We start from the raw sequence: 19670 nt of genomic DNA on the forward strand, positions 1-19670 counted from the left end.
CAGCCCTCGGTCTTCTCGATGGCCGAGCCGCACCGCGGGCAGTCCTTGGCGCCCGGACCCTTCTTGACCCTCTCCAGGGCCACACGCCCGCCCCGTAGTGCGGTAGATGCGCCCGCAGTCCTGCGTGGGACAGTAGTTCTACAAAGCTGCTGCCAGATAGTTACTTCCTATGAGTCACTGGTATTAGCTCTCAGAATCAACCGTTTTTGGAGATTAATCTCTTAGGGTTACCTTCCCTTTTGATGATGTGCAGTCGAAGCTTCCGTCTGCAACCAGTGAGTGACAAACTGATCCGTAGCACAAAGCCTACCTAATCCCATGCATAGATAGATCTGCCAGACCCCCAGCTTATCATTGTTGAGCCCACAGGGCGCTCCAATGGCGAGGGTGTCGTTATGATACAGCTGAAAAAATCCCACATTCCGTCATTAAGGGACTGGAGCCCCCCACCCTGATTTTAAAAATACTCCTGGCCAAGTGACGATGGAAAGAGTTGATTTGGCATTGCCGCAAAAGTTCCAAACTTCCCGAGCATTTAAAAAAGATTCGACAAGCGGCCTTGATAATTGGTATTATCGCAAAACATCCAAACGTAGTTTACCAAAAGACGGCTTCATCGAGCGAAATTACTGAAGATTGCGTGTTAAAGTTGAATGGTCACGGTACAGTCTGCTTTCACTGAAGACGAGGGCGAGGAGTTTCTACAAGAGCATGCAGCGAAAGATCTGGTGGTTTATTCCTTTACAAAGAGGGATTTGAACAAATTGTATGAGGTCGGAGCATAGGTTGGATGGATTAAGGATGAACTAACCGCACGTTAATGGCAAACACATACATATGCTCGGGGGGGGAATGGAAAATTATGGAGATCCCAGAGACGAAAGGTTTCCACTGGGCCCCAAGATGCCATGCCGTGGCAGCTCGTCTGTCCTTGTCTTGTGATGTGCGCCTCCCAATCGTGCAGGGGCAATATGCCATATTTCCCCAGTCGTAAAATGCCAAAAGAAAAAGAGAATGGATGTTGGGGCCAAATTCACTTTTCAAATTTACATCTTTGCATGTAAAATGACGTTGTAGAGGTTATGTCTTTTTATATCATGTCCCTGGACGGTTGGTTTTTAGCCAAGTGCAGCCTAAGCCTCCATCTACTTACTGTACTTACAAGTACGGCCTAATAAAATCCGGGTCAGCCCCCCAAACACAGCCCAGCCTTACCAGCTCTCAACGCACCCCCCTCTTCTTTTCAGACCCTCCACCGTCAATCATCGTGATGAAGGGAATCTCCCACCTGATAGCCTCAAGCCAGGTTCGGAATCTACGGGTGGCGGCTATATTTGTTGGCGCCTTTCCCATCTCGCAGCAGCTTCCTGCGCAATTTCTCAATGGCGGCTCAATACCCGGCAACAGAATGCGCGACGTAAAGCCCATGAAGGAGCCATTGATGGCGCCCTGGGGCATTCGCATCAGCAAAAAAGACGTCGAAAAACTCATGATAGGGTTTGAGTCTGACGACATGGACGACGAGTGGGACGCGTTGATCGAAAATCCAGACGGGAACGACAACAAAACCATTTCTATCCATTTCTTGCGGAGCTGGACGGGGGATGAGATCTACATCCTTCACCTCGACAATGATACAGACCAACAACAAAGCCTCCAAGAAGGCCGCACCAGGGTCCACAGCATCACCTGGGAAGGGGACAAAAACGGCGTTTGCATCGACGCCGAGCAGGCCAAGAAAGAGGTCGTGCTTCTGGCCAGGAATCTGCTATATTGCGAGTTTGAAGAGCTTCCACAGTACGAACATTCCGTGGTTTATAGCCACCCTGCGTACTTTTTGGACAAGCAGGAAGAGGAGCCGACCAGCTAGCATATTCGAGGATCCCTGGAGGAATTGCGAATACTTGGTATCCCAGAACGACAGACGAGTCAGAGCTTACAAGGTTGGATGATATTTCACGTCATAGCTAAAGTGAGATTTGAAGGACTGATATGGATTCGATTGTAGAGTCGACTTGAACATGACAAACGGGGGGTATCTTGAGGTATGTGCCGATGAAAAAGAGTTGGAGAAAAACAAAAGAAAACAAGACATGATGCGCGAAGAAGCAATGCTGCATATATGTCAACAGGCATGCGACGCAAGCACATTTCGTTGAGAAACACAAACGAAAGAAAAGAAAAAAAGAAAAAACAATGCTCATTGAAATCCAGTGCCGTGCATACGCCCGCCTTCCATGACAGTTACTGATGGAAACCCTTTTGTTCCATCCGCGGCGCTGCCCTGCTCTCCCCAAAAGATGCCACAGCGAACAAAGTTGTTGTCGTATGCCATCGCTCGCTGTCTTGGGCTCACTGTATCTTGGAAGATCTCATAAACGCCTTAAATGTGCGTTTAGTGGCATGCCCAAGGGGGGGAGGGGGGATGTATGTTTCCAAGGGAACCGGTTTTTTATGAGAAGAAAAAAGATCCCGGCGAAGTTGTGCTGCCTTTCACTCATTGCCTGCGTCCGAACCAGCTCGAGTTGGAAAGCTGGCGCGTGATGGGGACCGAGCCGCTGGTGCTGCTGCGGTCGCTGTCCATGGACCGCTTCTCCGGAAAGCCGCCCGGCGACGGGAGGGGGCTCGGGACTGTGGTGGCGGCAGCACCGCTGCCCTGGCGGCTCTGGCGCCATGAGGCGTAGATCTGCTTGCCCCAGTGGGCGGACATGGATGGGGAGGGCGACATGGTGTTTTTTTTTTTTTTTTTTTTTTTTTTTTTTTTTTTTTGTTTCGGAAACGGTTTTTGTTATGTAGGTTTTGGTTTATTGTATCTGTTTTCGATCCGATCCCTCTGAATGTATGTATTCTTTTGGGGTTTGTTTCTTCTCGTGTTGAAAGTTGACTCAAAGAACCTTTGTGTGGTGTATATTGGTCTGGTGCTGCGATGGGACCTTAGTAGAGCGTATAAGTGTGAGTTGAGCCGGATAGTGAGTAAAAGTGGTACTACACTAGAACTAACGGGAAATCAAGAAAAAGGGGGCAAGCAGAGCGGGGAGGCAGAACTGTATATAAGACAAAAACATAAACCCGGCAGGAATCATTAACCCTGACAAAGCCCCAACAACTGTATCTCTGACTCCCTCTCTCACTTTCAAGTAATATAAGTAATCAACTCATTCCAAACAAAATAGAGACCCCGGGCCCCACGATCCAGTCACACAAACAGGCCAGGCCCAGCCCACCACCCACCCTCTAAAAAAAAACAGCCCATCCCCAGTCCGAACCGAACCGATTCTCGTTCGCTGACGCCGGTTTAGGCAGTCCCTCTCCCCACACCATAGCGGACCCGACCAATCACGCAAGCACCGATTGTAAGCACATCAGCCCACCAGGGCCAGCGCCGGCATAAGAATGGCCTGATGGGTTGTGAGTTGCCAGTTTTTTTTTAGCGGCCCACTCCTGCCTAAACACGTTGTACCACTCCACTGACAAGGACCACTCAACATTAACATAAGCCTTGGAAATCAAGAAAAGCACGTCAGTGTTGAGGCATGTGGTGCCTTTCCTTAGCAGTCGATTGCGCATTATTCAAATACTGCAATTTCAAAACTTCAAGATTTTGCTGACCAACTCTTTCCTGTATTTTGTTGCCTCGTTGTTTTTTAGACAACAAGAGAATTAAAATGATGAAAATACAAAAAAAGTAGCGAAAAGTGGCAAAATGGACCATTTAATGATTCCATACCGGGTATAATCCAACGCCCTGCAAGTACATAGTAACAATCCAATAACTCCCCCGTCCAGAGCGAAAAAAAAAGCCAGCCCACACACAACCCACACCTTGCTGCCTTTTTCTTGTTCACCCGTGTCAGCCGTAGCGCCTGAGATACGTTTCCCTTTCCCTTTTCCGAACCGAGTAAAAAAAAAGACAAAAGGAAAAAGACATAGAGAAGAAAGGTGTACAAAGAAAACTAAAAAAATAGTTTACGCAAGAAAAGTAAACATTTTTTTATGGGGGGAAGTGACAAAACTGGCCTTTTCATGAATAGCCAGTCGTCATCCCTAACCTTTCAACGCCACGCGATGAGTAGGCGCAGTGAGCCACCTCCATGTCGTTTCGGAACATAGGCGAGACGACTCCCCACATCAGCTTCCTCGCCGCCATGTCGCTCGGCTCGTCGGGCTCGGTGTTGTGGCACCGGGCGCTGATGACGGCACTGCAGCTGCCCGCCTCTAGCACGAGCGGGTTGCCTGGCGCCTGACCTTCGGCCGTGGTGGCTCTGGGGGCGCGCCGGAGGCTCATACCCACCACTCCGGCCCCGAGAACGGCGACCACGGCCAGCAGGACCAGGAGTCCCGTGTCGCTGAAGCCGAGGCCAACCATTTCCGACGAGGCTTCCATGCTGTCGCCGCCAGTCATGCCGTTGAGCTTGGCGCCCACGACGAAGACGCTCTGGCTTAGCAGGAAGCCCATGCCGCCGAAGCCAGCACACAGGCCCCAGGAAAGCGGACGCGGGAGCGTAAGGTAGAGGCTGGTGGTTTGGTCGCCCTGTGGCTGGTAAGACACGCGCAGGGGCATGGGGGTTCCGGATGCGTACAGCGCCGACTCGTGGCTCAAGTAGAATGTAGTCAGGAGGCTGTTGGTGGCCAGATACAACACGGCCAGTAGAAGTTGCGGGAGTGCAGCAATCAGACACGCGCCCAATGCCGGAACATCTGACGCAAGCGGGAACACGGCAGTTGCTGAAGCGACGCCGAGCGTCGTGAGAGGCCGGTCTGCCGACGAGTCGTTTTTGCGCGACAGGTTCATAGCCAGAGCCGAGGCTGTGAGTCCCGTCATTACGGTCCATATAGAGCAAATGAACACCCAGCGGGGCAGGCTTGCACTTTGGAACCAGTACTGGGCCGTGGGGACCCAGTACTTGATCTCACGGAGACCCCAGCGCTTCTGCAACACGTCCGTCTTGCTCATTAGACAAGACCCCTGCGTAGTCTCATCGGCCACCTGGAGGAACGATGAGAGACTGTCTCCGAGGGTCACGAGTGGCCTGGAAACCCTCGATGTCCGGAACAGGACTAGGGCAGTGACAACAAGTGTCACCAGGTTGAGGAGCACCACAAGCCCGAGAAGCGATCCGTTGAGGACTACGGTGCACGTCTTTGAATCGGTGGTTGCCCGCCGAGCCAGGCAAAACTGCACGGAATCGGGGTTGATTGGAGCCGCGTCGGCCGTTACAGCCTTTGCCGCCACCGGGTTGACGCCGAATCGGACTGCAGAGGCTGGGCTGGCGGTCTGCACGAGCGAGTTGCTCGGGTCGTCGAGGCGTGTTACGAAGAGTGCGGCGCTGAATTCCGTGTCAAAGTTGCCGCTGAACCGTGAGATGCAGTCGGCCGCCGTCATGTTCACCAGCTGGTTGCGGCTGGCCTGGTCTTGCAGTGAGAGAATGTCGAGGCGTCCCAGCCTCCCTGCGTTGTTGGATGTTGCATTGCTGAATGGGGCTCCGGTCAAGAACGATTCCGTTACAAAGACGAGGTTGTATCCAACCCCAGCCTGCGACGTGAAGATTAATGAATTATAGCTGTTTCCGGCGGTGTCAGTTTGTTACTCGCCTCGTCGGGCTTGCAAAAAGGTGAGATCGAGATAGTTGACTTACATTACTTGCGAGGCTACGGCCACCAGCACAAGGACCAGGGCCAGTACACTCCGCATGGGAGCAATACGTCCCAGGTTACGCACCGAAGGGATGCCAATGTCAAGCCACTGCTTCTTTGCGTGAGCAGCATCGACCTCGGCACGTGTCGGACTCGTGAGCACCTGGAAGACGTAGTTGGCACCAGCGATGCCTACAAGCCCCAGAACGTTGACAAGAGCATGCAGGCCATAGCTGACACCGGACGCCTCGGTGCAGGACCCGTTGAAGATGCTTGCCTCGTTGGTCAGCAGCCGCTTTGCCGGACGGCTCCCGGCGAGGGCCACAATGAAGCAGGCCAGACTGCCGGCGAACACGATGAAGGCGATGAGCAGGTTCACCGAGACTCCGGCCCTCCAGCCTCCCGCCAAGCTTCCCCATGATCCGCCACTCCCCCGGCCGTCACCTCCGGCCCCTCGCATCAGATGGCGTCTGTCGTCACCACTCATGTCGGATCCAATCGTCGAATGTCCGCCGTCATCAGCCCCGAAACCACCAAGCTCACCTGCCCTTGACTGCAGGCGGCTGTGTCCCATTCCGTCCTCGTTGTATTCGACGTCTCGTTCGGCCAGGCGTCCATTGTTCTTTCGCTTTTTGGCAAGGGACTCGGGCGTCTCTCCTCGGATGTAGTTCCTCACGTAGTCGGGAACAATGGATCCATCGACGCTGAAGATGTCGCTGTCCCTTATCCCGGGCGTCTGCCATGTCTGTCTCCTCCTGCGTAGTGGGAAGTCGGGCATGGCGGGATTCGACATAACGGTTGTCGTCTCGCTCGTGACGCTCGCAAAGGGCCAGTTGACTGTTTGGCGGCCCTTGGCCTTCTCGCTCTGAAAATTCCTCATGTGCGCCGAACTTGCCTCACTCCTCATCCTGTCGTGGGTGGGCTTCCTCGGGGAGGAACCCATCCACTCGCCGGATCGCATCCTTTTGCTTCCGTGTTAGTCACCTTTGCCCGCGAACATCTACTTTGAACGTCAGATTTCTGATGCAACCTAGATCACTAACCTCCTAATCCGTGTTACCTCCTCATCCTCAGTCCACTCCTGCATCACCTCCGACACACCATCGTCTCTAGAAGATATAACAACCTCCATTCCGGGCGAAAGCCTTGCTTCTGTTGTTGGGCAAAGCGCATGTATGAAAAGAAAGAAACCATTTATATGGGAAGCTGATCAAAGCAATATCGCGATCAATGACGTTTCGTGATGGCCCAAGTAATTTTTAGAAGCTGGGCTTGGTAAGTCAAAGTATCGTTCGGATGAATAATAGTATAAAGGATTGTGGGGTAAAGTGTTTGAATAAAAGAAGGGAGTATTAGAATAGAAAAAAAAAAAGAAGGGAAATATTTTACAGCCACAAGGCTGAAAGGTTCCAAGGAATGAATGTAAGTAGGTTAAAACGAGTGAGCCTACGAGTAGGAAACCAAAAGAGAAAGGAAGGGAAAAGGGTAAACAGATAGAGCGTATAGAGGCGACAAGGAAGAGCTGGACTTGACCGCAGATATGTACCAAACGTCTTCAAGCAGTTCACACTTTCTCCCACGCCCTCGTCCGTCTCGAAACCAGGCTCTCCGCCAGACAACCCTGCGAGGATCACTGGATGGTCAGCCTACCTTGCCTGCCCCGGTCCGACGGGGGCTGAACAGGCTCTGAGCGCCACCCACTCACAATGCCCAGGTGCGTTCCCCGCCGTTGTGGCCCCTGTCTAAAAGCTCGGCCAGGAGCGAACAAGGGTTTATAAGAGCCGCCCTTGACTGCTGAGTGGATTCTTTCCTGTCATGAGCTGTAGCCCTCACGATCACGACCGAGAGCAGCCATTCGCGGGTTTCAAAATACAAAGTACAGCAAGGCAATAGTCCATGTGTACGATCTTGGTAGTAGAGATAAGACCACGTCGGATTGGTTCCATCAAAAAGTTGCGAATGATTGGGATGAGCAAGGATGACTGGTCCTATAACCAACATCTTCCATGCAACTACTGCAACCTCGAACGCGCCAGGAATCGCTGGGGTCCGGCATCCAGCTTCCCGATCGTCCCAAGACAGGCCGACCTGTCTGTCTGTCAGTCATCTGTGTCACTCGACGGGCACTAGATTTTTATTTTTATTTTTATTTTTGCTTCCTCTTTACCGGCGGGATTCCTTTAGCCTGGCTAAGTTGGGTTAGACGGTCGGCTACGGGGATATTTCGACCACCTCTTTTTTTTTTTCCCCACGCGCGGCATGACGATATTATTTCCTCCTTTTCCCTGCGCATATGGCTGCGCAAAAAGAGCAGGGTGTGGCATAGCATAGAAGGAGATTTGAGGCTTGAGAACACAAAAGAAAAGACAAAAAACCCACTTGCGGGGTATGCTTAACCCTTCTCAATAAACGCGTCGTCCAATGGCCAGGTTCAGAAGTTTTATCCCGATCCTCGTGGCGGACTGAGCAGGACGGTTCGATCAATAGTGGCCAACTGAGTGGACAAGCCAGCCGAGCTTTTAACCGCCGACCGTGGACGTGGCTGTCAGAACGCACATACCACATAGTATGAAGTACTATAGCGAACCAACTTTGGTACCTGCGGTAGGGCTTTGTTTGGAGGGTTTGTGATATATTGCATATTTCCAACTCGACCAACCAGGTCGCCAGCCAGGCGTTCCGGATGAATGGTTGAAGGACGAGCCAAGAATACTGTCCTTGGGCACGGTGAAGATTATTTCCGCCAGCCTCAAACCAAACTAGGCGTCTGTCAACAGATTTGATAAAGTGCACGTTGTCCCAAACGGTCCGCTGTAGAATTGGGCACGATCTTTACCCGATCTAAGCCCAGAAAACAAGATCAAAGTATTATCGTCGAGCAAAATCAAAGAGAATGAAAATCGGGGTGGTTGGCGTATGAGAAAGCCTACGTAAGACAAGGGAGGGTCTGGTGGATGGATCACAACCTGAACCAGGCCAGGCGAAGACCTTTGAAACACTCGTTAAAGACCCATCATAATGCGCGGAAAATACCTCCCCCTGTCGACACATAAAAAAAAACCTCGCCAATCGTTCCAAACCATCCCCCCAACGAAGACCCAGTGAGGCCTACCAAGGTCTTGCCCAGTTAAAAGGCTAAAGCGATGGGTTTAAAGTGGTGGTTCTTGGCCCTCTTTGTTCCGGTTTTGTCGACCCAAGCCCTCCTCGGGGCCCACACCGGTGGGCTTGCACACACTATTGGGGGGAATGGGCCCAAGGGGACGGGGAAGGGGGGCGAAGCCAGGAGATGCGCGGTTTGCCAGGGATCGAGTTTATGCGTTTTGGACGAATAGGTTGCCTAGTCACCATTGTTTCAAGAAGAGGGAAAAAAGATAAAAGAGAGAAATAAAAAGTTCGGAAAACCTTGTTTGGATGCAGCCACATTGTTTTGTTACAAACGAACTCGCGCTTCATTCATTGAGTGGGTGTGATGGAGCTGCCCTTTTTGTATCAAGTTGCAAAGTGGCTTGCAAAGTGAACGTGGCCTCGAAAAAAATGCAATCCGGAAAAAAGGAGACCGGAGAAAAAAAAAAGATAATAAAAAAGCAGAGTGCAGTTCATTTTTAGTGAATGCGACGACGGGATGACAGGCCACAAGCCTGCAAATCAAAATCAACTCTTGCCGCAGAAAGTCGAATTGAGTCGAGAAAGGTTCGAACCCCCAAAAATGGTAACAAGGGAAGCTACGTTCCCCCCGCTACCTGTCAGGCTGAGACGTCTGACCTTTTTGCACCGCCCCGGCAAGCGGGGTGGGTACGAGCAAGGTCGTTAAAATGGTTGATGGCAAGATATCCGGGTACCTGCAGATGGCGTATGTCAAGTCCCGCCGGCGTCCCAATCGGGAACAACACCCAGTTGCACTCCCAACCGCATTTCAAAGACCCTCTCCACTATAGCGGCCTTTTGGGGGCAAAGAGCACTTTATCCAAAAAAAAAGTATGATCGGACGAAGGAACTCGAACGGCAGTCGGCTTGCGATTTGAGTTCGTGGGGGGTTCGTTTGGTGGAAATGTACATGAACTGCTAATTTACTGCTTGCGAAACCAAAGAAGGATGGATGTTATACTACCACGGACAGTACATATACAACGTAGCGGGACGTCAACGTCAGAAGTAAATTGGCCTCACCCAACCTTTTACCTTGACCCCGAATTTCAGCTGTGGCGCCGGCTGCACAATGCAAGCAAACACATTGCTTTTATTGACCCTTCTGCGCCACAGTTCTCATCACCAAAGGAAAAAGTCGACAAGAAAAGTAGGTAACCTTGTCTTGCCTGTAGTTAAAATCACCGACGAATACCGTTGTTTTGCACAAAAGAAAAAGAATAGCCCGAAGCAGAGCCACAAAACTCCTCCAAGACTTGTTTGGCACCTTGGCCCCGGTCTATTGGCTAGAAGGAATTTCATCAAGCCTTGCCCTCAGCCTGTTTTGTTCCGTGATTCCAGACTTTTGGTAGGGAAAGTTGAGAGGCCCGACTCTCTGTCGATCGTTGCCCGATCATGCAAGATTCCGAACAAGTCTGGTTTGGTAGGACACTGGGTGACCCGGCTTGCCGGGTATTCTGCGCCGAGGAAATCTCTTGAAATCTAAGATGTTCTTCGAGTTTACCTAACAGATGACGTATCCCAACATTCCACACAAATCTTTCCCAGATAATAATAGTAGTACATTGCCGAGTCCAAATGGTTCAAGAAGGCAGCCCCAGCAACAAGTGGGAAAGAGCAGCATGCTTTCCAAGGGCTCCAAATCGACAAGTATATACGTCTTTTATGTGTACAGTCCCAAAGTTCGCAAAACAAACCAAGGAAACCTTGCCATCATACAAAAGAAAAGAAAAACGGGATTCACAAAGATTGATTGATTGATTGGTTGGTTGGTTGGTTGGTTGGTTGGTTGAGAGCGAGATGTAAAGCTCTTTTGAGGAATAGTCGTGTAATGTTCGACGCGCAGGGCAATGCCAAATAATTAGTCCAATATAGCCACCTCGTCACCTGCCCCGATCAGGCCCTTCTCTTCCACCTTGACATTTGCTCTCGCCATGTGCTGAGACTCGACGAACCTCTCCCAATGTTCCGGATCCTGTGCCCTCATCAGCTCCTGGATCAACTCCTTGTCCTGCTTGAACACCGCAACTACCCCCTGGGCAGCGACCTTCCGATCGAGCTCCTCGTCGCCTAGATCTTCGATGAGGCCGAGCAGCATGCGTACGTGGTTGGGATCCTTCTCAATCTCCTCGACCGCGCCCGATACCAAATCGAATTGCTGCCGGGTGAAACTGCTGCGGAACTTGTGGCCCGCCCGCAGCGCCCGTCCCTCCTCCTCGGTGAGCCCCTTGGAGGTAATGGACAGCATCGAACTGCTCCGAGACATGGTTGTTGGCCGATGCAGCCCGACTCCTTCATCATCGTCTTCGCCATCTGAGATGACCGCGCATCCGGCGCGGTCTGCCTCGGATCCGAATGATCCTGACAGCGCCATCGACGGCACAGCAGCATCGGGGTCCGTCTCCAGGCTTTCCGTCTCTGCCTCGTCTTCCGGCGCAGGCTCTCTGGTTTCGGGGAACTCGTCTTCGAAACGCTTGATAATGCCATCTAGAGTCCTGTCCAAGAACAAGAGGCGCTGGTAGGCGTGGGCATCTTGCGCGCTGTGGGTCGAGGTGAGCTTTGCTCTGGCCATTGCAGGTTGCAGCCGCTGTCGGATCTTTCTCGCGTTTGCGAGAAGATGCTTGGACATGTCCTTGGCCTTTTTGACACGAGGCAGCTTCTTCGAGGTTGGTCGTAATAATGGGCTTGTCACCGTGGAATCTGTAAACAGTGGCATGTCACCGTTGCGGTTGAATTCGCCTGAAGGTCGTCGGGAATCATCGCCACGATTCTTGAGGCAGCATGCAAGCGCCTTGACCACTCCTGTGCCACCAATAACATAATCGTCATCCGGTGCCGGCTCATTCTCATCATCAACCGCGTCTGGTCCTAGTTCGGGATGGCCGACCAAGTGCTGAAGCACGTCTGGATATTCCAGTTCCATTCTTGAGGCTGTGTCGACACCATTTGTACCGTTCAGGGGCAAATTTTCCATGTTGCGCAAGCAGTATGCCACGACTTGTTTGGCCAAAGCCTTTACTATCTCTCCGGAGTTCTCCGTTGGGACATCCATGTCAACTGCTACAATGCTCGAACTAACTCTCGTCGCGGCCAACATGGAAGCGTAGAACGCGCATGCTTCTTCTTGGCTTTCTTCGGTCTTGGCGTCTGCTAGTTTGGAGAGCTCCGGATTCTCGAGTAGATTGATATGAGCTAGTCCAGGTACCTCGGGCAGTATTTCCGCCAGGGTAATCGCTTGTTCCGAATTCATTGAAACATCGGCAAGATGAATTCTCTTCATACCAGCCATCTTCGGCAAGTATCTAAGGGACTGTTAGCGGGACCCGACGTAGAATGGGGCGGGATGTTCTAGTAACTCAGCAGAAAACATACCTTCGGAGCACAGAAATGCAGCTGGGCTCTGAGCGGAAAAGGTCCTGGTTGTGGGAAAGGTCAATGAAGCGAAACTCCTGGAGCTTGACGAGTTTGGAGAAAAGCTTGCAAAGAGACTGCGGTGAAAGATTGCACTCTGCCAAGCTCAGCACAGACAGAGCTGAATCTTCAGGCAGCGCGTCTGCCAATACGTCTAGTTGATCCCGTAAATCATTGCCCCCGAGGTCCAACCCATAGCAAAAATCGCTGGATATAAACCTTTTGACGTGCGAGACGCCATCCGCGTTGAGGTCATTGTGCGCCAAACCCAATCGCTGAATTCTGCAAGCAATAATGCCATCCATGAGAGTGCCAAACTCGTGCATGTCTGGCGCTGTCTCGCCTATGTTGAGTAGCTCAAGGGTAGAACCCGCCAGCCTGCCAGCCAAGCTCCTCGATAGGAGTTGACAGATCGACGGCGGAGTTGAATGGGTCCGCGCCATGCCAGGTATTGTGATGTGATGATGAGCCTGAGTGCCGGCCGCTGATGCTGGCCGCGGCAAGGGGAGATTTGATATGTCCAACTGTGTGATGGAACGACACATGTATATGAATAAGCACAAGTGCTTCCAGCCCTCCGGTCCAATTTTGTTGTTCCGAAGTACTAGGCGCTCTACGACGCCACCTCGAGTGTCTGCTGCGTCAGATTCGCCATTAGGTGTGTCTGGTCTCGTACTTTTCCGACTTCTTTTGCGATACCGCTTCGACGCAAGCAATCCGGACAGAATCACTCGCAGTCCCTCGTCGTTCAGCCCACAGTTTTCTAATATAACCTCCTTTATGGGCACTACGGCCAGATAGTCACCCAGCGTGACGAGGTCTGACAGGTGGAGCCAGTATCCGGCAAGGTCTAATTTCTCAACAACGCCGCCGGCCGTGACATTATTAGGATTAGACAGCTGCTCCGTGATCTTCTTCAGGATAGGAGTCTCCCGTAGTTGACAACACCGGCGGTATATGCGGACAGGGTTTGTCGTCGGCACAGATTGTGTCCGCGGTGGTGCATTATTATCGCATGTTGCTGAGCCGGACGAATCGTAGTCACTGTCTACGGAGATTTCCATAGGTATTTGGCCGTTAAGTTCCGCGAGTTTACGCTTCTTTTCTTTTCTGGCCTTTCTCTCCTCTTCACTGCGCTTCTTTTTCTCCTTTTTCTTGGTATCAGCGCCGCCCTTCGGAGGTGCTGCGGCAGGCTCCTTGGGCGGACTGGAAGCGACCGCCTTCTTCACGTCCTTGGCTTCGGAGGCTTTCGCAATGCGGTCCACATCCTTGGCATCTTTTGGCTTGGCCTCCTCGTTTGACCTCGACAACTTCAGCGCCTCGCCCTCTCCCTTTTCGGTAAGCGGCTTCTTCTTCGAGGGCTGTGGTGCCAATAGTGCCTTCTTTGCCGAGCCATCTCCTTCGGTATACTTGGGAATTGGCGCAATCTCGACGTCGACGCAAAAGGCAACTCTGCGCAGCTTCGCCTGGTTGAGCTCCGTCATGGCGCATCTTTCCCGATTTCGATCAACATTCAGCACCTGCCGCGCCACTAGCCCATGGTTCTTCTTGTTGAACGTGGAGCCGCTCAACGAGCCGCCACCGTTGCCGCCGGACGACGACAAACGGCGCAGGACCTGTAGCAGTCCTGCCTGGCTTGCCTTGGGCGGTGCCGGGGTGTAGGGGCCGTCGCCCTCGTATCGAGTCGCATGCTGTAGCACCGCGTTCTTCACGGGGTTTGCTCTGGGCACGGTCATCTCGGTCTGTTTCGGTGGTGTGGTGCCAGCCTGGGGCGAGTTTTGGTTGTTGCCGTTCGCACTACCGTTGCTGTTGCTACTGCTGGAAAATTTGGACGATATGTTTGAGAACCACGAGCCCCGGCGTTGTGGCGACGGTTGAGGTGGAGTGCCGGACCCATTTGTCAGCTTATCGGATCCGGCGGAACCTGGCCGGGCCCCCGGGACAGGCCGTGGACTTGACGACGCTGTCGGCGTTTCTGGTGCCTGGCCATCTTGACTGGACTTTGGGGATATGGACTTGGTGTCGGGCGATGTGGAATTCGTCGAGTTGATCGTATTTCGTCGTTGCGGGGTGCGGGCGACCTTATCTACATGTCAAAAAGTTCCATGTGAGCAAACGTCATACGGACATGACTCTGTTCGGTTTCTCCAATACTGGTAATACTGGTAGGATTTTTTTATTCTTTTTTGCTTTTGAATTGACAAACAGGCAAACCTGTTGTCAAAGAGTGACCATACCTCTTGGAGACCCGTGGGTCATCCAACTAACATCAACACCATGCACATGCTCCATATCGAAGTGGGCAAAGTGTAGCGGGCGAGTTGAGGGTCGAATGCAAACGACGGTGGCGGGTGGCCTGGCCTGTTTCTGGGCCGGACTCTCGTCGGAAACTTGGAATACGTTGGGGCGGGTCGAAGAAATCTGTTTACGAGCTCATCGGCAGGAGCACCACGAGAGGAAGCTGCAATTTCGGAGCCAAGATGAATTGACCAGCAGGAGGAGAAAAAAGTCAAAAAAGAATGGCCGGGCGTGCTACAGGTGGGGTTCCGTTGTTGACCCACGGCACATCACGACCATGCGATAGTCTGCTTGTCCGCTATGGCCATGGTGTATGTTTGTGTTCTGGGCGCGGGATGGTTTTGACTGTGAAGATCGGATAGAAATTTGATGGGTAGGTATGTTGAAAATTGATGTAGGCACAAACGAGAAAAGCCAAAAAGATGAGAAAATACCTAACCTGAGGGAGGTGTATGTGGCGGCGGACCTGGGAGAGGTCGGTCGATCGTAGCGTCAATTTGTCCGATGGCGAAGCTTATTGACTGGTTGGGTTGCCCTTCTTCCGTCTGTCAGGTTACTTTGGCCGCCAGCTAGCGTCGCGCAAGTTGCCATTTCATGCGGAGTTCACGGAGGGTGCTTACTACACTAGTTCTAGTGGCGACGTCCCCAGATTTCAACTTGCCAAAGCTGGGGGGGCCACCAACCAAGAGCCGGGAAACCCTCAGCTGCCTGTACCACGTGGTAGGTCTTTTGATGCTTTGTTCTCCAGGTATTTCCCAAGTTCCAATGGCAAGCCTTTATTATTACGGGTTTCATAAATGTTTGTGCGAATCTCATCAAAAATTTGCTACTTTGGACAAACGTCCAACCCTCTTTTTTGATGAAAAACAAACAAAAAGAGAATAGCATGAAATTTGACGTCAATCAGTGCGCCCCAGCTGCATTGATCATATATTAAAGTTCAACCGGCGGTCGGGGCAGCCCTGCCGCGCACGGTCTTGTTTAACAAGTTCATTCCGCGCCGCTTTCCTTTGCCCAGGCAGGTGCATTAGGATATTTATCCTGATTACTGGTACACTCCCTTGCTTTGGACAAGGCAACAGATAGACTAGGCCAGCCTCGGCTTTACGGAAATCACTCTCAGGCTCAAGACAAGGCTGTTGGACATACCAAATGACATCCGATCGTCCCATCTGTTCCCCATGTAGCCGGCCGAGCCGACTGCTCCGGACTTGGGTACTTTACCTCCAGGGTTTCCTTTCGTTGGCTCTGTATTAATAGGCTTACAGTACTGGCAGTACTCTTCTTACTCTAGTCATGTCATGGAAAAGCGCTCATTGAACTTATTCTGGCGGAGGCTTCAATATGGCCTGCGATTTGGATCAATCGGTCTTGGAGACTCTGTGCCATAGGAACGCGATACTACCCGAATTCCGTAGGTATACGGGGGCCTCTAACTATGTCCTCAAACGTACGGTATAAGCCGATATGAGACGATGTAGACAAAACTGCCATGGTTGCCAATGAGTAGAGTTAAATTAGACTAGGGCTTTAGTGGAGACACTCCCAGCCAGGGCTTCCTTGACTCATGATCACGACCTGACCAATCTGGCTCAGCAACCCCAACTCTATCCAATGGAATGGAAGGCTCTAAATAATTATCCTACAGATGTTTAGCTCGAGGCAGCGTCAACATCCCCATCCATTTCAATGATTTGTCCACCCAATTCGATACCTGTATCAGGATATTACGATCTGCCATGAAACTTAGGAGCCATGGCAACTGTCTTGTTCGCAAAGAGCAACGAGGTCACGAGGTTGGTCATTCACTTTTTGTTCTGATTCGTAAATTGTAGAGAAACCCAGAGTCCCACCGTTCCAGTCTTTTGGAAACCTCAAAACGCCAGCTGAACAAGCAAACCGTGAACCCTCCCGAACATCGCAAATGCCAAACCCGCAACATGCCAAGCTGTCATACAAAACCAACACCAATGCAAGCAACAAGCTTACTCGGCGTCGCGGAGCTCGGCAATCCTCTCCTGGACGCGAGCCTTCCTCTCGGCCAGGGTGAGCTTCTTGGCCTTGAACTTGAGCGACTCCTTCTTGTACTCCTCCTTGGACTTTTTGGCCTCGGCACCCTCGGGCTTCTTGAAGGGGTCCTCACGGATAGCGGCGTGGGCCTCGGTGTAGATGTCCTCAAGTCCATCGGCGTCAATGTCCTCGTCGATGTACTGCTGGAACTGGCTCTTGTAGCGCTCCTCATCGTCGTCGGCGAGGGTCTCCATGTACTCGGCGACGTGGCCACCGAAGATGTACTTCTTCAGGGTCTCGCTGTCCAGCTCCTTGCTCTCAATGTCGAATCCGGGGAAACGGTTCTCGGAGTGGGGGATGAGGATGCCACCGTCCGAGGCACCCTTCATGGCGCCGAAAACACGGGCACCGGTGGAGGTGCGGGCAAGACCAACGTCGAGGTAGGCCTTGAAGGGGCGGCGGGTGCCCTCGTCGGTCTCGGCAGCCTCGGTGAGGGTGAACTCACCCTCGGGCTCCTCAACACCGGTGAAGTCCTCGTCGAGGCCAAGCTTCTTGAGGACACGGCGGGCGATGAGCAGGCCGGTGGCGTAGGCGGCAGCCCAGTTGGTCAGACCGTGGGTGATGCCGTAGGCCTTGAGCTCGTGGGAGTAGGCCGAGGCGAAGACCTTGTCACCAGAGATCTCCGAGGTGACGATCTGCATGATGATGTCGCGGTTGGTGAAGCGCACCACCAGGCGGTACTTGGGCGCATTGTACTTGTTCTTGGCCTGGGTGATCAACCGCTTACGGGCATAGTAGTCGGTCTTTCCCTGCTGTCTGCGCTTGTACTTGGTCTGGAAGCGGCTAAGATGGGTGAAGCGCTGTTGTTAGTACAACCGAGACTGCTGTGCCCCAAGGTTATCTTCATCCCCAAGTCTTTTACTGTACTCACCTGTAGTACGCGCTGTTCTTGACGAGCTTGTGGAAAGGCTGCCAATTTCAAATCCATCGAGTCAGCAATTTGCGCTTCAGAAGTTTCCTTCTTCCGAAGCATCTTGCATTGACTCCTTTTTCTTCACATTGCCAGATTGCGACGCCAGAGGCGCTCGTTCATTCTTGTGGCATTGGCGAAAATAGGGTCGAATGAATGGCCTCGAAAGATTGGCCGGCGCTCTGTGATTAACTCACCATCTTGACTGATTTGGCCCGCGGACTTTGTCACGAACTCAGGTCTTTGATGAAAATGTCGTTTTTGGCTGGAGAAAGAACGAGTATGAAAAAAGTTCCCTCTAAAATTCCGCTGTGGGCGATAATAGCCCCGCAACCCTAGTCTCAGCGTTCAGCAAGGGCTCCGCGTCTGCATTGTGGTCGGGGACCAGCACGTGACTTGGTCAATGAACGAGACCGCGAGGCTCCACTATAAGTTGGAAGCTGCTGGGGTCCACTCTATGAAGAAGCCGAGGTATACACCGATGACTTGCCCTTTATAGGTGCTGCTGCTCCGCGAGAAGATCGCTTCATCTCCAAATGCTGCTCAACGTAAACTGGACTTAACATAACATCCAGTCGTGTCTATATCGTCTACTTCTGTGTGCATTGCGTGCCATCGCGACGTAGCTCTACATACCCACAAAAGTTACAGATTCTCATAAATAAACTCCGCAATGGCTTCTGCATCACAGTCGCCACCAAAAGTTCTCCTTTTCGACATTGGAGGTGTTTGTGTAAGTGAGTAGTTGCGCGCGGGTGAGTAGTGGCCCGCTAGGTAACATATATGTATAACTATAGATCTAACTTTATTCCAAGGTTGTCTCCCCCTTTCAATCGATTCTCGACTATGAACTTAGCCAGGGCATCCCACCTGGATGGGTGAACTATTCCATCTCCAAATCTGCCCCCAATGGATTTTGGCACAAACTCGAAAGGGGTCTGATCCCCATGGACGCAGGCTTTTTCGCCGGCTTTAACAAGGACCTGCGGGACCCCGAACGCTGGACGGCCTTCTACCGATCCCAGCAGGCCAAGGATACCAGCCTACCGCGGGAGATACCACCGGTTCCGGAAGTGGACGGCGAGTGGCTGTTCAACGACATGATGACCGTGTCGCAACAGACCGACCCGTGGATGCTCCCCGCCCTTGAGAGGCTGAGGCAAAGCGGCAAGTATATCATGGCGGCGCTGAGCAACACAGTCATCTTCCCGGCCGGCCACGCCCTGGCCGACCCGGACGAGAACGGCGTGTCCCGCCACCCAGTCCGCAACATGTTTGACGTCTTTGTCTCCTCCGCGCACGTTGGCCTGCGCAAGCCCGACCGTGCGGCGTTTCAGTACGCCCTTGACGAGGTGGATCGGTTCGCCAGGGAGAATGCGAGCAGGCGCGATGCCGACGGTGCGCTAGGGTGGTCGCGAGGCGTGCAGCCTGCAGACGTACTCTTCATCGACGATATCGGTGAGAACCTCAAGGCGGGCAAGGCCTTTGGCTATCGCACCCTCAAGGTCAACCTCGGCCGCGCCTTTGAGGCCGTGGATGAGCTGGAGAAGATCACGGGGCTGGCTTTGGCGGGGAGCCACCCTAGGATTCCGGTCAAGCCCAAGTATACTAAAGTCAAAGCTAGAATATGACATGAACAAACTGCTCAAGGAAAGGCCTAGGGTCTTGGGTTATCACTTACATACTTTTCCTCTGCATAGTTTATCATGGACACTCTCCTGGGGCACTGGCAATATGTGGCACCATTTAACTTTTCCTATTGCTGCACAAGTCCACGCCAACATGCCAGCTCATACATGGCTTTTAATCGGGTGACTTTTATGTGCCAATAACTTCACTTCTCCCTTTATAAACCACAGGCAGGCAGGCAGCCATCTTGTTCTCACACATTATACGACAACTCAAATCATTCATCAAACCAAGCTACCGCTTGCACTTGGTGCAAAAAAAGGTATTTGGTGGTGACAGTTTCCTTTAACCATTTGTAGTCTATCCTAAGTATCTAACATTTAAGTCTGGCAGTTAGCAATAAGTAGCCCCCTGTGTCAAAACATCCGTCATGCAAGACCATTTGCCACAAAACCAAAAGACAAACTTTCCTGGTTCCTAGTTACGTATAAAAAGGCCCTGACCACCCTCACCTTTTTTTCACCTCGATTTCTGTGCTCTTCTCACACTCATCCATCCAGCTCAAAGTATATAC

General features: G+C 52.1%; 9 protein-coding genes across 9 annotated transcripts in view; 5 read left to right on the forward strand and 4 right to left on the reverse strand.

Moving 5' to 3' along the window:
- Positions 1-98, forward strand: part of MGG_15841 (uncharacterized protein) — a gene marked incomplete at both ends in the record, with an annotated part of 664 nt that extends 566 nt beyond the window's left edge. The window contains one exon of the mRNA XM_003715172.1: positions 78-98. Coding sequence (XP_003715220.1) covers positions 78-98 — 21 coding nt within the window. The remainder of the gene's footprint in view (positions 1-77) is intronic.
- Positions 99-1244: 1146 nt separating this feature from the next.
- On the forward strand, positions 1245-2757 carry MGG_07043 (uncharacterized protein). Its single transcript, XM_003715173.1, has one exon. It carries the CDS (start codon positions 1271-1273, stop codon positions 1868-1870), a length of 600 nt encoding a protein of 199 aa, XP_003715221.1. The 5' UTR covers positions 1245-1270; the 3' UTR covers positions 1871-2757.
- An 846-nt stretch (positions 2758-3603) lies between these two features.
- On the reverse strand, positions 3604-7225 carry MGG_07045 (uncharacterized protein). The gene is made up of 3 exons (XM_003715174.1): positions 6678-7225; positions 5637-6596; positions 3604-5561 (listed from the first exon to the last, which is right to left on the reverse strand). Exons 1-3 carry the CDS (start codon positions 6764-6766, stop codon positions 4022-4024), a joined length of 2589 nt encoding a protein of 862 aa, XP_003715222.1. The 5' UTR covers positions 6767-7225; the 3' UTR covers positions 3604-4021.
- Positions 7051-7764, forward strand: MGG_15842 (uncharacterized protein; the record flags this gene model as incomplete). Its single annotated transcript, XM_003715175.1, has 3 exons — positions 7051-7056; positions 7198-7348; positions 7553-7764. 3 exons carry the CDS (start codon positions 7051-7053, stop codon positions 7762-7764), a joined length of 369 nt encoding a protein of 122 aa, XP_003715223.1.
- A 1013-nt stretch (positions 7765-8777) lies between these two features.
- On the forward strand, positions 8778-9154 carry MGG_15843 (uncharacterized protein; the record flags this gene model as incomplete). Its single annotated transcript, XM_003715176.1, has 1 exon — positions 8778-9154. One exon carries the CDS (start codon positions 8778-8780, stop codon positions 8964-8966), a length of 189 nt encoding a protein of 62 aa, XP_003715224.1. The 3' UTR covers positions 8967-9154.
- A 1133-nt stretch (positions 9155-10287) lies between these two features.
- MGG_07047 (uncharacterized protein) lies at positions 10288-15126 on the reverse strand. Its single transcript, XM_003715177.1, has 3 exons — positions 14427-15126; positions 12151-14275; positions 10288-12080 (listed from the first exon to the last, which is right to left on the reverse strand). The coding sequence occupies exons 1-3, from the start codon at positions 14479-14481 to the stop codon at positions 10640-10642; spliced, it is 3621 nt and encodes a 1206-aa protein (XP_003715225.1). The 5' UTR covers positions 14482-15126; the 3' UTR covers positions 10288-10639.
- Positions 15127-15390: 264 nt separating this feature from the next.
- On the reverse strand, positions 15391-15981 carry MGG_15844 (uncharacterized protein; the record flags this gene model as incomplete). Its single annotated transcript, XM_003715178.1, has 3 exons — positions 15391-15404; positions 15637-15735; positions 15942-15981. The coding sequence occupies 3 exons, from the start codon at positions 15979-15981 to the stop codon at positions 15391-15393; spliced, it is 153 nt and encodes a 50-aa protein (XP_003715226.1).
- A 303-nt stretch (positions 15982-16284) lies between these two features.
- MGG_07048 (60S ribosomal protein L5) lies at positions 16285-17795 on the reverse strand. The gene is made up of 3 exons (XM_003715179.1): positions 17665-17795; positions 17429-17466; positions 16285-17340 (listed from the first exon to the last, which is right to left on the reverse strand). The coding sequence occupies exons 1-3, from the start codon at positions 17665-17667 to the stop codon at positions 16473-16475; spliced, it is 909 nt and encodes a 302-aa protein (XP_003715227.1). The 5' UTR covers positions 17668-17795; the 3' UTR covers positions 16285-16472.
- A 160-nt stretch (positions 17796-17955) lies between these two features.
- Positions 17956-19630, forward strand: MGG_07049 (uncharacterized protein). Its single transcript, XM_003715180.1, has 2 exons — positions 17956-18200; positions 18283-19630. Exons 1-2 carry the CDS (start codon positions 18141-18143, stop codon positions 19096-19098), a joined length of 876 nt encoding a protein of 291 aa, XP_003715228.1. The 5' UTR covers positions 17956-18140; the 3' UTR covers positions 19099-19630.
- Positions 19631-19670: the final 40 nt, after the last annotated feature.

The sequence above is a fragment of the Pyricularia oryzae genome, chromosome 2 (assembly GCF_000002495.2).
Source record: "Pyricularia oryzae 70-15 chromosome 2, whole genome shotgun sequence".
In the NCBI taxonomy this organism is placed as follows: Eukaryota; Fungi; Ascomycota; class Sordariomycetes; order Magnaporthales; family Pyriculariaceae; genus Pyricularia; species Pyricularia oryzae.